At 39.3% G+C, this 14092-nt stretch overlaps 1 protein-coding gene across 1 annotated transcript in view; it reads right to left on the reverse strand.

The window, feature by feature from the left end:
• Positions 1 to 14092, reverse strand: part of CCSER1 (coiled-coil serine rich protein 1) — a 621205-nt gene that overhangs the window by 524509 nt on the left and 82604 nt on the right. The window contains 2 exon segments of the mRNA XM_066317939.1: positions 2421 to 2608; positions 5202 to 6560. Of these exon segments, the coding sequence (XP_066174036.1) occupies positions 2421 to 2608; positions 5202 to 6516 (1503 nt within the window). The 5' untranslated portion in view covers positions 6517 to 6560.

A 14092-nucleotide genomic window follows, 5' to 3' on the forward strand; every position in this document is an offset into this window, starting at 1 on the left:
TTTTTTTAAAATGTGATAAACCTAATTCACATTGTGCCAACTATCCAGGTTTACATTCTTTCCATTGGTCTTGCAGGACTGCGTATTTCAGACCATTGAGGGCTTTTGCCTGTGCTGATTCACATTTTTCTCTCTCTCTTACACTTTGGAAAAGAAGAACCACCTAGGTAGAAACAGCAGGTGAAGCCTAACTTCTACCAGTCTTCTGAGACACAGGTAACTAGTCTATATGTCATGTCAAAAGATTTCATTTTGTTAACTCATGTGTTCGTTTTGCAGCATTAGAATGACCGGAGCTTATACAGTGATATGCATCGTTTTAAACTGCACCACTCTCAATACTTTTCATTTGGAGAGGGTCTATTACACCGCACAGGCTAGCAACATTACACTGCTCATTAAACTGAATTGCAGTGATTGCTCTCCAAAGCCATTTCTGGTCCAACGGTGCCCTCTGGTAGCAGAAATCGGCCACTGCAAGAACAGCAGCTTCGTAAACATACAATTGGCAACCTAATTCATCTCAAACATTTGGTTCACATTATTATTTACAATACTACGAAATTGGCACGCTTGGAGAGGTATTTTGGAAGAATTTTTTCTTCCCTGAATTTCATTTACAAACAGCACTGGTCTTAGAATAGAAATTACTTTCAGCACCTCACAAATTAGTTAAGGTCACTCTTAGGGGAAGCAGAGGGCTTGTTCTTAGGTTTGACACATATTCCCAGTATTTAGCAGGTCAGTCTATCCAAGCTTTTACCTTTCATCTTCGAAACAACAACTGACAATTATGCAAGAATACTCTGCTGAGCAAGATGTTTAAGATAAAGAACAATTTCTCAGATGCTTTTATTTTTTAGCTTCCTGTCTCTTGTGAAAAACTCTTACAGCCCTTCAGAGAGACTTTTTGTCTTGTCACCTCCAGTCCCTCACCAGAAGCAGCTCACACTGCCTGCCAATAACACAAAGAACACAAACAGGGGCAAAGATACAGGTACGGTTTCTTCACTTAGCAAGACATCAGGGTGACGCCAGAAAACTGGCACCCACAGCCACAGCCACCCACTCAGTGCCGCAGAGCAGACCTGCCCAGCAATGCTGCCCTTGCCACGAGGGTTCTCTGCTCTCCCCCAGGGATCTGCCATCCCTTAAATATATGTGGCTCATTTTTCTCTAGAACAGAACAAAATTACTGCAGACAATCATGGGACTCATGCAGCTCTAGCCCCATAAGAAAGTTAGCTTTTTATAATATTCTGTGTAGTACCACCGATTCCTTACCTAGTATTTATTCTTCATTAGCATCATTCATTGGTAGCGATCTGCTACTGTGGTGTTAAACATGAATTGATTGTGACAAGTATTTTGAAGAGGCCTTCATTCTACTCAAACACATATTAAGACCATTTGATTTCTTCTTTTTGGTTTTTTTTTTTTTTTTTTTTACTATTGCTTCCAGAAAACTCTGGTTTATTCTTTTGTCTTCCAGTTGTTTGTGGGGTGGCAAAGGGTGTTTTCAGGTTTGGTTTTGTTTGATTTACTTCCTAAACCTCACTTTTCACTAAAGAAGTCCCATCTTCTTAAGATAGGAAGAAAATATCCGTATGTATTGGAGGGAAAGCAGGAAGAATTTTCCTTCACTCACAAGCACGCTCTCTAATCTTGTTTTAGAAGTCTTTGGTCTGTGACTGTAATACCAGTAAGCATAAGCAAATCATGTCAATCTCTGGACAATCTTGCTAATGGCAGGAGGGAAAAAAAATCATAGATTTCATAAACAAAACACAAAGAAGAGATCAGATTACAACTTAATCCCATCCACGCTTTGCCTACTTCCTGTTTTTCCTGGATTGTCGCCTTCCCACTCCCAGCATTAATACAAAGCTAATCAGAATGAAGTGCTACAGCATCAGTGTAGCCTAGTATTTAAATAAACACAGAGATCTGCCTAACATCTTGGGTCTAACAACACAAAAAAGGGTTCACAGGCCTGAGAGAGGGTAAATCAGTATTTTAGGGCATGAACCCCATCTGAATAATCCTTGGTACACCTACATGAAACAGCATCTTTAAGTGTCATCACGTTCTTTCTGGCTTTGAAAAATGACATGTTATTCACTGATATTTGGATGCAAACTTCCTGCAAAAACACAGAAACACAAAAAGCTCCATGCTTTAATAGCACAGGCAAATCACCAACACACATCAACAAGAAACTCTGACCAGAAAATTCACAAAACTTCTCACAGCACCACACCCTGCAAAAAAATAGTTTTAATATCTGAAGCTGAGCCTGGATCAGAAGCCTGAGACAGCTCCTGCCCTCTTTATTACTGTTAGTTGTGAAGTCTCTGCTTCTCACTACAGCTACACGAATCCAACAAAAACAAACTTATGCATGTGGGAATCAAACTCACCATGCTGTTCATTTTGGAAGAGGACGAGCTTGCTCTCTGTTTCCTTAGGCTGCTAAGCTCTTCTGCATTTCCATCCTTTGGTTTTATGATCATCCGGCTGCCCCCAGCAGTGCCTTCTGAAGAGGACCTCAGTCGCTTCTCAACAAATCTGCCTTCCCGGTACGGACTGAGGCTATTGGCAAGATCAACTACAAAGAGAGGAGCAATCAGCACTTGTTACAGGGAATTGCTCTCTACAAGTATCTTCTTAATCAGAACAGCGCTTTGCTTGAAATAATTACACTAAAAATAAATCCCATGAGAAATGTTCTGTGGAAAGCAGACCGTGCTTACCGAGGTAAAGGTGTCACCTGGGCCCCCACTACAGCCCCAATGACAGGCGTGCTCAGCACACTACAGCCCAGTCCAAGGCTCCTCACAGAATCCAGAAAGACACTTTGCTCCAGCCTTTGCTTTCTCCTCTTAACATAGGATACTTCCAAATCACTGAAAGTAAAATCTACCATCTGTCACTTGTCCAGTGGTGCCAAAACCCAACCAGGCTTACCCTATGCCCAAAGGCAAGCCCAGGTTTTGAAGGGCCAGGTGACAACTTTGTTATACCTACATAAGACAGTGTTTATCCACATAAGCACAGCGGTTTCGATTTCTGTTCAGCATTCCTAGTTTAGCCTTACACCTGCATCCTCCAAACCTAGCCTGCAGTCAGTGGGCAAAATCCCAGTCCAGTTAAAACAGTAACACATCAGAAAAGAGAGGAAAAAAAATACATTTTGACATGCTAGGGCAAATTCAGAGATGGGGAAAGATAAAAGTGTAACAGCATAATAAACGTCACACATACAGAAAATCTTATCCATTTTTCAGGAGAAGAGATTCTAAGGGTTCTCAAAAACATCCATATCACATAAAAATACATAAAGGTATTCTAAGGGCCCATCAAATGGCAAATTGATATGGCACATCAAACCTGCTCATACATTAATGTCACATTCACAATGCTATCTATAATTATATCAACTATGAGACCAGGTACAGAAGAAAAAAATCCATTATCAAAGAAAATGCACAGAAATATTTTGTATTCACATCTAGGTTTAAACACCATTTTAGAAAACCCCATGTTCAAAGCAGTCTGTTTGCAACAGGTGTACTTATAACCATATCTTACTGAATGCCATGTAAGCTTTTTCTGTATTTGACTCATTTCACATGGCAGGATTGTATCTTATTTTCAATGGTTCCTTTGTACATTTTGCCAATTTCTATTTTGACATACATTCTTCAGAACACCAGGAAAAAAAAAAAAGTATTTTAAACAGCACAAAAAACCCGGAACAATTAATCATCAGCTTTTATGTAGTGCAGTATAAGCTCAACTGTTTCTGTCAACATGAATCCAATTTACAAAAATCCCTCTATCATGATTTCAACCCCCTTTAGCTGCTTTACTGAAATACAGATTAAATATTCAATTGCCAATGCATGAGTTTGAAATGCAGTGGGTATTCCTAAACATCCCTCCAAGCTGCTCACTTGGTGTTTTGCAGTACACTCTAATAAGGCAGATTCAGAAATAAGAGCTCATTCACAAATGAGACAATGTGTCAAGGAAGACAAACCGAGTGTTCAAGACCAGTAATATAGATAAATAGGAATATTTTTTTCCCCAAAGTGACTGAGGTTCGGAGTGAAAGAGGTGCCCTCTGGTGAAAGCTAATTCAGTGGATTAATTTGACTTTCTATTGCCACTTATGTACAAGATATCCAACTAAGCCTAGCAGTGAATAATAATTAATTCAAAAAGCAATACTGCTTTTGAGTGCTTATAATCTACATGTCTAGATAAATATCCAAACAAAATGATGGGTGTGAATTTATACGAGTTTACACTTAGCGTCATTCATCTTCTAATACAATCACTACAAATGCTGTCTTGTTAGCTCTCAAATTTAGGCCCACCACATACAGCCGCAGGATGAAGCTAGAAAGCACCAGTCATTAAGCTGGCTCAAGAAAATAAACTGTCAGAGATAAATGTCTTTTGACAGGTGCCCTTCACTCAAGGGCCCGGTGCCTTATTTATCTGTATCTCTATAGATTGGGATTTCTAGGCAGTGTCTTCCCACTTCATCTTGTTAGTATTTCCAAATTATTCTCCATAAACTAAAGACCTAGTGTGAAATTTAGATGGTAATTAACTCCCTCAGTTTCTTAGATGACAAAACGAGAACTTAGACACTTATTTCAGATGGAAGCAGAAACAGAACAGCTTGTACTTTCACAAAATATCCACTCTGAGCTACTCTGTAACATCAGTTAAATAGAGAAAGCAAGACTCTAGAAATTTCTAAACCCACATCAACATAACATTGTATTATTTCCCACAATCAGACCACAAGAACATTTGTTTCTCTGGTAATCTTGCCATCCCAAATTATGCAACCCTATGGCTCAAGACCAAAATATTTTTTTTTGTTTTGGTTTGGGTTTTTTTGGTTTTTTGTTGGTTTTTTGTTTTTTTTTTTTCCCTATTAGGCAAAGCAGAGCCATGAACATCACTGATGGGTGTTTGCAAAATCTAAAAAACAAAAAAATCATAGATTTTGCTTTTAATTCCTACAGCTTTTGGGCAAGGACACAATTTCTACTTTCTGAACTTCACAGCTAGCACCTACAATTCTAAAAAACACCTTATGATAAAACAATCATTATACAAGAAATGAGGCCAGCTCCCCCAAAAACCACCGAACTCAAAAATGAAAAACCTGTGAAACATACCTTTATGATGGTTTGATTCATAACCCTGTTGTGTTTTAAAGGACTGAGGTTCAGAACATGGAACAGTCTTGTACTCCACTACAGGAATTGTGTCTCTCATGTGCTTGGATGGAGTGCTTTCATCTCTGCTCCAACTCAATCCCTGTGCCTTTGGAGAGAGTGTCACTGGTTCTTCACTACGCTGTAATGTCAAGGTTTCTAAATGTGCATTTTCTGAGTTAATTCGTTCTGTGTGCCTTGCATCATTACTGTGTAGTCCATTGGCCTGTAACAGTACTTTTGTTTGATTAGCAACCGAGGTTTTGAATAAGGTACTGGATTCCACGCTACACGAGCTTGCACGACTCACAGGAGACACGCCGGCAGAATGGCCAGGACTTTGCACAGTATCTGTCTCCCTCCCAGGAGCAGCAGCAGGATTAAAGAAGACCTGAGAGGCAGAGACATCGTGGCCGAAATCCTCTGCAAGCAGTGCCCCAGGCCCACAGCTGGGCAGGGCGTCAGCCTCTGAAACAGAGTCCTCGGTGAGAGCGATGAAGTCCGAGGGGGTCTGGGCAGCCGTGAGGTCAGCCGAGAGCAGCGGGGACTGCAGGGAGCTGCCCAGGCACTCCGTCGTCTCCGCCGAGCATGGAGGGGACGACTTGGCCATCACAGGTTCGCTCTCCACATAGGATTTCACTTCCAGCAAGCACCTGGGCTGCTGCACAGAGGAAACCGACTGACTCTCTGGAACTGCTTTGGAAAATTTGTAGTGTGATGAGAAAGATTTAGTGAGAAGTTTTCGTGTGGACTGTTTGACAGAATATCGGCTTCGCTCTTCTGCAAAGCCTGAATCATCACCCTCATTCTTCCCAGAGCTTATGCAATTGATAAAGACGTTCTTATTAGCTGAGGGCTCCTTTCCCTTTTCAAAATTGTCTGTCAATGACCTCGTTATCTTCTTGTTACGTGAGCTGCCAAAGCCAACTGAATGCCTTCCTCTGCTTTTTATGTGCTCGTCTAAGCTGAGTTTTTGCAAAGTGCTAAGAGAGGACTGGGCACCATTTGAGATGTTAACATTTTGACTCGCTGAGTCAGGCTTTTGCTCACTCCCTTTCTTGTTATGGAAGCTAATGGAAGGAGTGCGGAAAATACTCCGGCGCTTTCCTGTGCTCCCTGAGCTGGAGTTCGTGCTGGATGGGGAAGAGGTGTGGACACCAATGGCATTGGTAGAAGAAGGCGAGGAAGGGAGGGAGTCGTGTCTCCGGCTAACACTTCTCCTGAATATTGGCAATCGAGATACAAGAGTTGATCGTCTGGATCCCGAGTCCCCCATCAGGGCACAAAAAGTCCGTGGTTCTTCACAGCCAATAAAATAACCTGGGATGAGAGAAAAATAAAGGAGAGAGGAGAAAGAAGATAAATTATTCAGCCTCAAAGACCACTCAAACAGATTGGTCAGTCAGCCTAAACCCATGAGATGTCAACATCAATTTGTCGCATACATATTACTGAAGACTTTCAGCATTTCAAAGCGATATTCAACAGCCAGCACTGAAAATTGGGCAAACATGTGGCCTAAAACATTCTACTGACAAAAGCCACAATTTTATATATGGTATTCTACAACAGTATTGTATACCCTGACACTGGGTAAGGTTATAAAACCTGACTGCCAAAAGATACACAAGTATAAAATACCCAAATGTCCTTGTTTTTAAGTTCTTATAAACTGTAAGCACTCTGAGAAAAGAGCTGATTTTTCATTGTCTGAGTAGAATAAATCATTATTTTGTATTTCTAAATATAGATTTTTGCAAGAAAGAAGAGCATTTAAGTTTTCCAATCTTCACTGAACTTTCAGTTGGATTTTAATTATTTTATGTGCTTCTGCTAAAGGCCGTATAGATCACTTTGCAGTACAGAAAATCATGGCATTGCACTCCAGGCAAAATACACAACACCAAAATTTCTTCCTAATGAACCGTGAGTTCAAGGAATTTACTGCCAAAATATGGGATCATGTTTCTAGATTTGAACTGTAATGTTTCCTTTGAACACTCATCTGAAATCCTCTCACAGCCTATTTGCTTATAATTAGCTAATTTTTCATGTTTTTTGAAATTAGAGATAAGTGCTTCCATGCACAAGCACTTGGCACTTTTTTATAAATATTTAAGCAAAACTTATTTTGATCAGCACTGTAGATGTACTGAAGAATCTTTATGAAACATATATCAGTTCTATCTCCCTTTTGTTCTTGTTATAATAAACTACCTCTGTGAAAGACAAGACCCCAGAGAGAGAGCAATAAAAACATGTAATATATAATCACAAAGAACACAGGAGGCTATAGGAATTATGCCCCAATGTAACTTCATGAGCTGCTGGTGTTCAGCACATAAAAATAAACCCCAAGTAATTTGTCTAGGTAATGTTTGTATGTCAAGTCAAAAACAAAGTAATTCATCTAATGAATTCATCTAATGAGCAATTTAATATGTGTTATGTGGCTACAGCAAGTATCTGTGAGCAATATATATAGCAATTAGGTAGCATATACATACACACACAAATATAAATGGAAACAGAATATTAAAGTACTAATAAAACCACATATATGTTATAAAACTGTGAAATAAAGGGTAACAAGTAAGTTCAAAGACTGTTTCTGACTAGAGATTGGACTGCGCTTTTCTGCTGTTAACGTTTTCTTTTTAAATGCTAGTACAGCTGCACTTTGAACACGCAGTGCAAAGCAGCCACACTATTCACAAGCAGCAGGAATCAATAAGCAATTTCGTAGTTTAGGACGAGAAATACAGCTTGGGGGTAGTCACTAATTGCGAGAAGTCACTGGTGACTCTGATGGCAAGCTAAAGCCTGACCTAGACAATGCCCAGGTTTTGTGATTGAAACCCCAATCTGAATTCAGTCTGACTGCAGCAAAACTGGCAATACAGGACCACACAGAGCTACCAGAATTACATCCACCAATGAACTGAGGCAGAGCCAGCTGCTGCATTTCACTGAAGGTATGAAAGTTTGCATTTAGACCACTGTGTAAGAGCAACTGCAGGGGGGACAGTGCAGAGAAACTGGGACCCTGTGAGCTCCCACAGGAGCTGCTGTTATCCCAGCTTGTTCACCTGTCCACAATTCTGCCTACCGAAAATGGGCTTTTAAAAGCCACATGAAGCTCTCCTCATCCTTCCCCTTCAAGCTTCTCTGGCCTCTCTAACCACTTCAAGACCCTAACTGTGTTAGGGTTTCTTTGCTGTTGTGAATCTCTGCCTGCAGGGTTATTGGTACATATGGATAAGCACAGACACAAAAGACCTTTAGAGACTGAGGGTTTTTCCCTGCATTTTAAGGAGAAATCATAATTGCTGAAAAAAAGACTTTAGAACTCACTTTTACAATAACAGTAGATGAACAAAGTATTTTAAAAACACATTAAACCTCTATAGACATTTTATGATTATATCTATAGACATTATGGGGTTACATTTGCTGCACTGTTCTCTCTCCTGCCCACAGCTCAAATTGTCACTTCACTGAAGAACAAGCCATCCAAGTTTATAACTACAAAATTTTCCAAGCTGAGAGCAAAACAAAGCAGAAAACTCAGCAAAAAGCACACTCTGTAACTTGCACTAGGAATACAAAGACTGTGTCTAAATAACAAGAGATTATTCCTAAGGATTGACCCTGAATAAACATAACCTTGTCCTTCCAGGTGGTAATAAATTTTAATAGAAGACATTGCCTCTAACAGCAGATAACAAAATGGCATTTATTCAGTTGATTCCTCCTTCCCTATCTCTCGAAGGAAGAACACAAACTATCAGCATTCCTCTTATTGTCTAAGCAGCAGAAATCCCCACCCATAAAACATGAAGTACAATACACTGTTTTTTCTAGGTCTACAATAGTTATCAGAGAACATTTCTTAAAACATATACCATTGTGCAAATATACCAGCACATATGCATGTCCTTTTCCATACACTGTTCGTGCGCTGTGAATGTTGTAGTAATATTTTTAAATTAATAATCTAATAGAATTACATATCATTTCTATACACACACATTTTGGACTGCTAAACTGCCAAAGTTTAGCACAAAATTAAAATGCTAACTTTTCTACTTGCAACACAAAGAAAAATAGCAAGTATTTCAAGATAGCAATGCTTTCAGATAGTTATGAAATCTGATCTTCCACTAACATTTTGGTTATAGCAGAGGAGTTATAAACTGCCATATATGTTCTATTATGGCTAATATAGTAGTCTCCATACTCAACATGAGTATTTGTATTTAAAACTTTACAGCAGTAACACTTACAGTGTGAAATTCACTCCAGCTTCATCTTCTCTACAAAAGCATTAATTTTCTTTATCTAAAATTGTCATCCCTACCAGCATTCTTAAAATCTTCAAGAGAGGAAAAAGAAATCAGTAGAGAAAGACCTTTAATTCAGGCTCCTTGTTTAGAACAAAATACAGTAGCACAATATGAGAATACTCAAGAAAACAGCCACACTATTCTATATGGAGGTTTGAATCTTGATCAAATACACAACTATTACTTTGTAGTACTTTCGAATTCTAAAATCCAAGTACCATTGAAACGAAAGAGTTTACTCAGTGCTGAAAAAGACAGCAAATTTTTACTTTTTATGGAATGGATTTCTGATGCACATTTTTGCAGCTGGCATTACACAAGACAGAGTTTGATATAATGACAGAAAATGACTAAGTTGCTTTGAAAACAACTGTAGGCAGAATAATAGCAGATTATTGCAGAATCTTCCTCAAGAGCTTGCCTATAGCTCCGTTTCTGGGCTCCTTGCTCAGACCAATAGAAATGAGAAACCAACTGTGAGCATATTTTCCCTCTTAAAAGAAACTTTAAAAAGTTGATCAGAGGGAAGTAGCTTCCTTTCATGTTGGCCTGCACCAAGACACTGCAAAATGCAACTTAATTGCAAAACAGGCAAAACTGTCAAAATATTACACCAATATTTCCAGAGAAATATACTCCATCAATTCACCAGCTTAAAAATGAAATGCAGTCTTTTTATTTCAGCTTCTGTCTAGCAGCTACTGTCACAAGCATGTCAGAACTCAGTGCTTTCAATAAACAGCAATTCCAGCAATTCCTCGTGGTTCTGGTTTTGAACCCCAGCAGATGGAGCCATGGATCTACTTTCTCAGTAACTGCAAATATGAAAAAGCAACAGCCTGTGCCTTTTACACTTGTCATTGCTTCTGAGGCAAAATTTAGGAATCAACATTTTTTGTGAACTTTACCATTATCATAAGTACATGTAGACACCGAAAGACAACATATATTAGCTATCAAAGTTTAAACTGGGAGATGATATGACACACAGCTAAAAGGCCTCAAACCTTAAATCAGAGCTGAATATCAATAAGAATATCAATCTTCAAATGGAAGACTTGTAGGTTTCACTCACTGCTAAAGGATGATGATACATTTACTTTATTGCTTAGAATTGGGATCCATACAATAAAGCAGAACATGCATGTGCATCTTAGACTGCAAATATCCTGCCTCCATCCCTCACATGAGCACTACCATGCTGCAGCAGGCAAGGACCACCACACAGACACAGTCTCTACGGACCAGCCGGCTCCAACCTTACACAGAAATTAAATTTGCCCCAGGATCCTACAAATTCCCACAAAACTACATGAAAATAAGTATCTGTAATTGCCAGTGAGCCAAGAGAAGTCCTGATGCAGCTGATACACTTGCAAGAAGCAATCCATTAGTCCATGGGATAACATCATAGGCTGTGGCTCCCACCCAAATTGTTAAGCTTCCATCATTTGCATTCCAGCACTGTATTAGCCCCAGTATTTATGCATTCCTGCCTTCAATATAGTTCTAATACCATTTGTCTCTCTATTACATTTGCAACTTGATTTTACCTGCACAGCTCCCAGAGGTCACTGTGTGTGATTAAGCCTGTCCACGAGGACAAAGTAAGAGCCTAAAAAAGCCATTAAAAATCAGTTTATATTTAAAACAAAAGCTAACAAATAAACACCAAACAAATAAATACTCGGGGCATTAGCAGATACCAAGGACAATGTAACCGAATTAACAAGATCTTACTGCAAACACCAGCAAAGCCAAATGCCTGAACAATAGAAGGCATTAGCTAGGAAAGGGGAGGGTCTGTGATCCTGAAACAACCGGGGTTTGCAAATTAAATGAGCAAAACTCCTACTATACAACAGCTCCACTTGCCTTTGTGAATAACACTCTTCCCTTTTCCTTCCTTGTGCATGTAACCCTTGCAGTGTGGTACAGAGCTACAGAGTGTATTCTGTGGAACAGCAGCCACAGTCGTAATTCTCACAGTGAAATTTTGTAAGCTCCTACCACGTCCACACCTGTTTGGAGGTGAGTTTTCCTGAACAATTTTTATAAACAACAGAAGAGTACCTAACACAGGGCATCAAACCTTTAAAAGTTACGCATGTCTACACATGCACACACATACACATGCTCATTCCCCTCTGTTCTGAAAAACTAATTGTGCCAAAAAAGCTTTTATATATCCAGGAAAACCTTATATATATATGTATATGTATATGTGTGTGTATATATATATGGATAAATAAATAAATAAATAACCCCACAACCCACCACAAAAATCCACAAAAAACAAGAACACAGAATCCAAACCCTGAGTTACCCTAAGACAAGGGATGAGACTTCTTTCAGTTTCCTGCATTCTGCAGCCCAGGCCTATCTTTATTTTCAAATATACCTGTGCTTTCAGGAAATGAGAGAGAAAACAAGCAGATAAACTTGCAATAAAGAAGTCTGAAGCCACAAGCCCATTTCCTATTTTGACTGGTATTGTAACAGTTGAAGACAGTGATTTCATATATCCACTAACTGCTATTCCTAGTGTTGTGATTAAATTAGAAGTACAACAATCATTCAGAGATGACAACTGTACGTAAGTTATCTATATATGCTCTTTTGACTTTAAATTAGCCAGAAGGCAAACATTAGCATAAGACATATTACACACAACTCATTCTATCATTTATTATCACTAGGTATGTAAATTTATTGCACTTGTACTGTGTGAACTGTGCCTGTACTAAAGGAGAACCAGAGTAACAGATCTTTAGAAAGCTAGAGGCCACAGTTCTCTCACATCTGAACCACCCCCTATTTCAAATGTCTCTGTATCACAACAAAGGTTCTCTCAAAGCACTTGAGTATAATATACAAAGCAACAGAAGTGAACTAATCTTATTACTAGTCTTTACATATACCCAGCAGCCAGTTGCTTTTCAGTAAGAGCTGGGAAAAGCTACTAGCAAAAAACTGATTGGGTGAAGAGGATAAACAATTAACTTTCACCTAGTCAACAATCAGACATAAGCAAGGTCAGAAATTAAATAATACCACAGTCAAGAAGTAATCACATTCAGTTTATGCTGTGTTGTGTTACTTTCCTAACAGAGGAGACACCATCCCTCTCTCACCTCTGTCACTCATCTGGATACTGGAGAAGCGTACAATGCATTTCTTGCAGCATCTGGTATTCACAATATCTGACAGTTTACTTAGAAAAAGTTACAAGTGTAAGCAATAATATTATTACTTATTTAATAACCTGGAAAAGCAAGCATCAAAGAGCATGAGCTTGCTTTGTGATTGAAATGCCATGGCATCAACTCCCCCAGTTATCTCCCCCAAATATGCTTGCATGCAATGAATCACTCACTTTTAACAAGTGAAGTGGACTTACCCAAGTCCCTGAGTACACATGGAAATTATACCATGAAGGGACAAAGAAAAATGGACTTATTTTGAGACATCTTGGGTGGACATAGAGATAGCAGTCTGGGTACTGGGAAGGATTGAATAAGATCAAACACCATTCTTCTTCCCTCACATCTTTCTCTCCTCTCATCCCCATCCTTGATGCCCACAATTGTGTTTTTACAGTACTTAGAGACAGCAGAAAAGCACGTTCAAATAATATTTTAAGGAAAATAATTATATTTGGACTTCACACTAAATATTAGCATGTAGTCATAAACATAGGATGTGTTTATATATAGACAGCAATTTGACTTCTGGCTGTGCTTTATTTTAACTAAAAGGGAAAAGCAATCTACAGACAATTAAGGGTATTTATTTTCTTTCATGCATGAAAAACAGGTGTAAGATGCCTACTAGAGCACACTGAAAAACAGCAGATGTAGCACTTGCCTCAGTCCAGGACATAAAGAGAGGAAGAGACTTCTTGCCAGCCATTTGCTCTGGAATTCGAGTGGAACAGATCACTACTGCACAAGGCAGTTGGCATTCTCACGAGGAAAATACCAGGAATAACACAGCCCTAGCTCTGTGCTGTTCAGTGCATAAAATTTGTTGGAAGAGCGAAGCAAAGCACCAGTATTGGCTACTACTCCCACAGGCATTCACAGCATCTCTACCAGCACTGCCTCTCCCCGCCCCCCCCAAAAAACCCCACACACACCAAAGAGACCAACAGCTTCCTGAAAATACTCTGCTGTCTCACAAGACAAGACATCACAAGGGTTTCTAAAGCATAATCCATTTGATTTGCGCAGTTAGTAGTCCATTCAAGTTCAGCTTTAATTCACTCCTTCTAAAATCTGTGTCCCCTCCTCACAACTGTCTCAGTACTGTGCAGTCCCAGTGGAGCAGCAAGTCTTCGTTCAGTGTTCTCTCTCTCTATTCCTTTTACTCTCCAAATCACAGTTCCAACCTCAGCAGCAATTTACTTTTTATGATAAAGCTTCCTGCACGTTTTCTAGCCCAGCTCCTTTTCAGTCTCAAGTGCTGCCTGCCTCTGCTGTGTATAAAGCAACCACGGTGACAACA

Source organism: Sylvia atricapilla, chromosome 4 (genome assembly GCF_009819655.1).
Source record: "Sylvia atricapilla isolate bSylAtr1 chromosome 4, bSylAtr1.pri, whole genome shotgun sequence".
NCBI lineage: Eukaryota > Metazoa > Chordata > Aves > Passeriformes > Sylviidae > Sylvia > Sylvia atricapilla.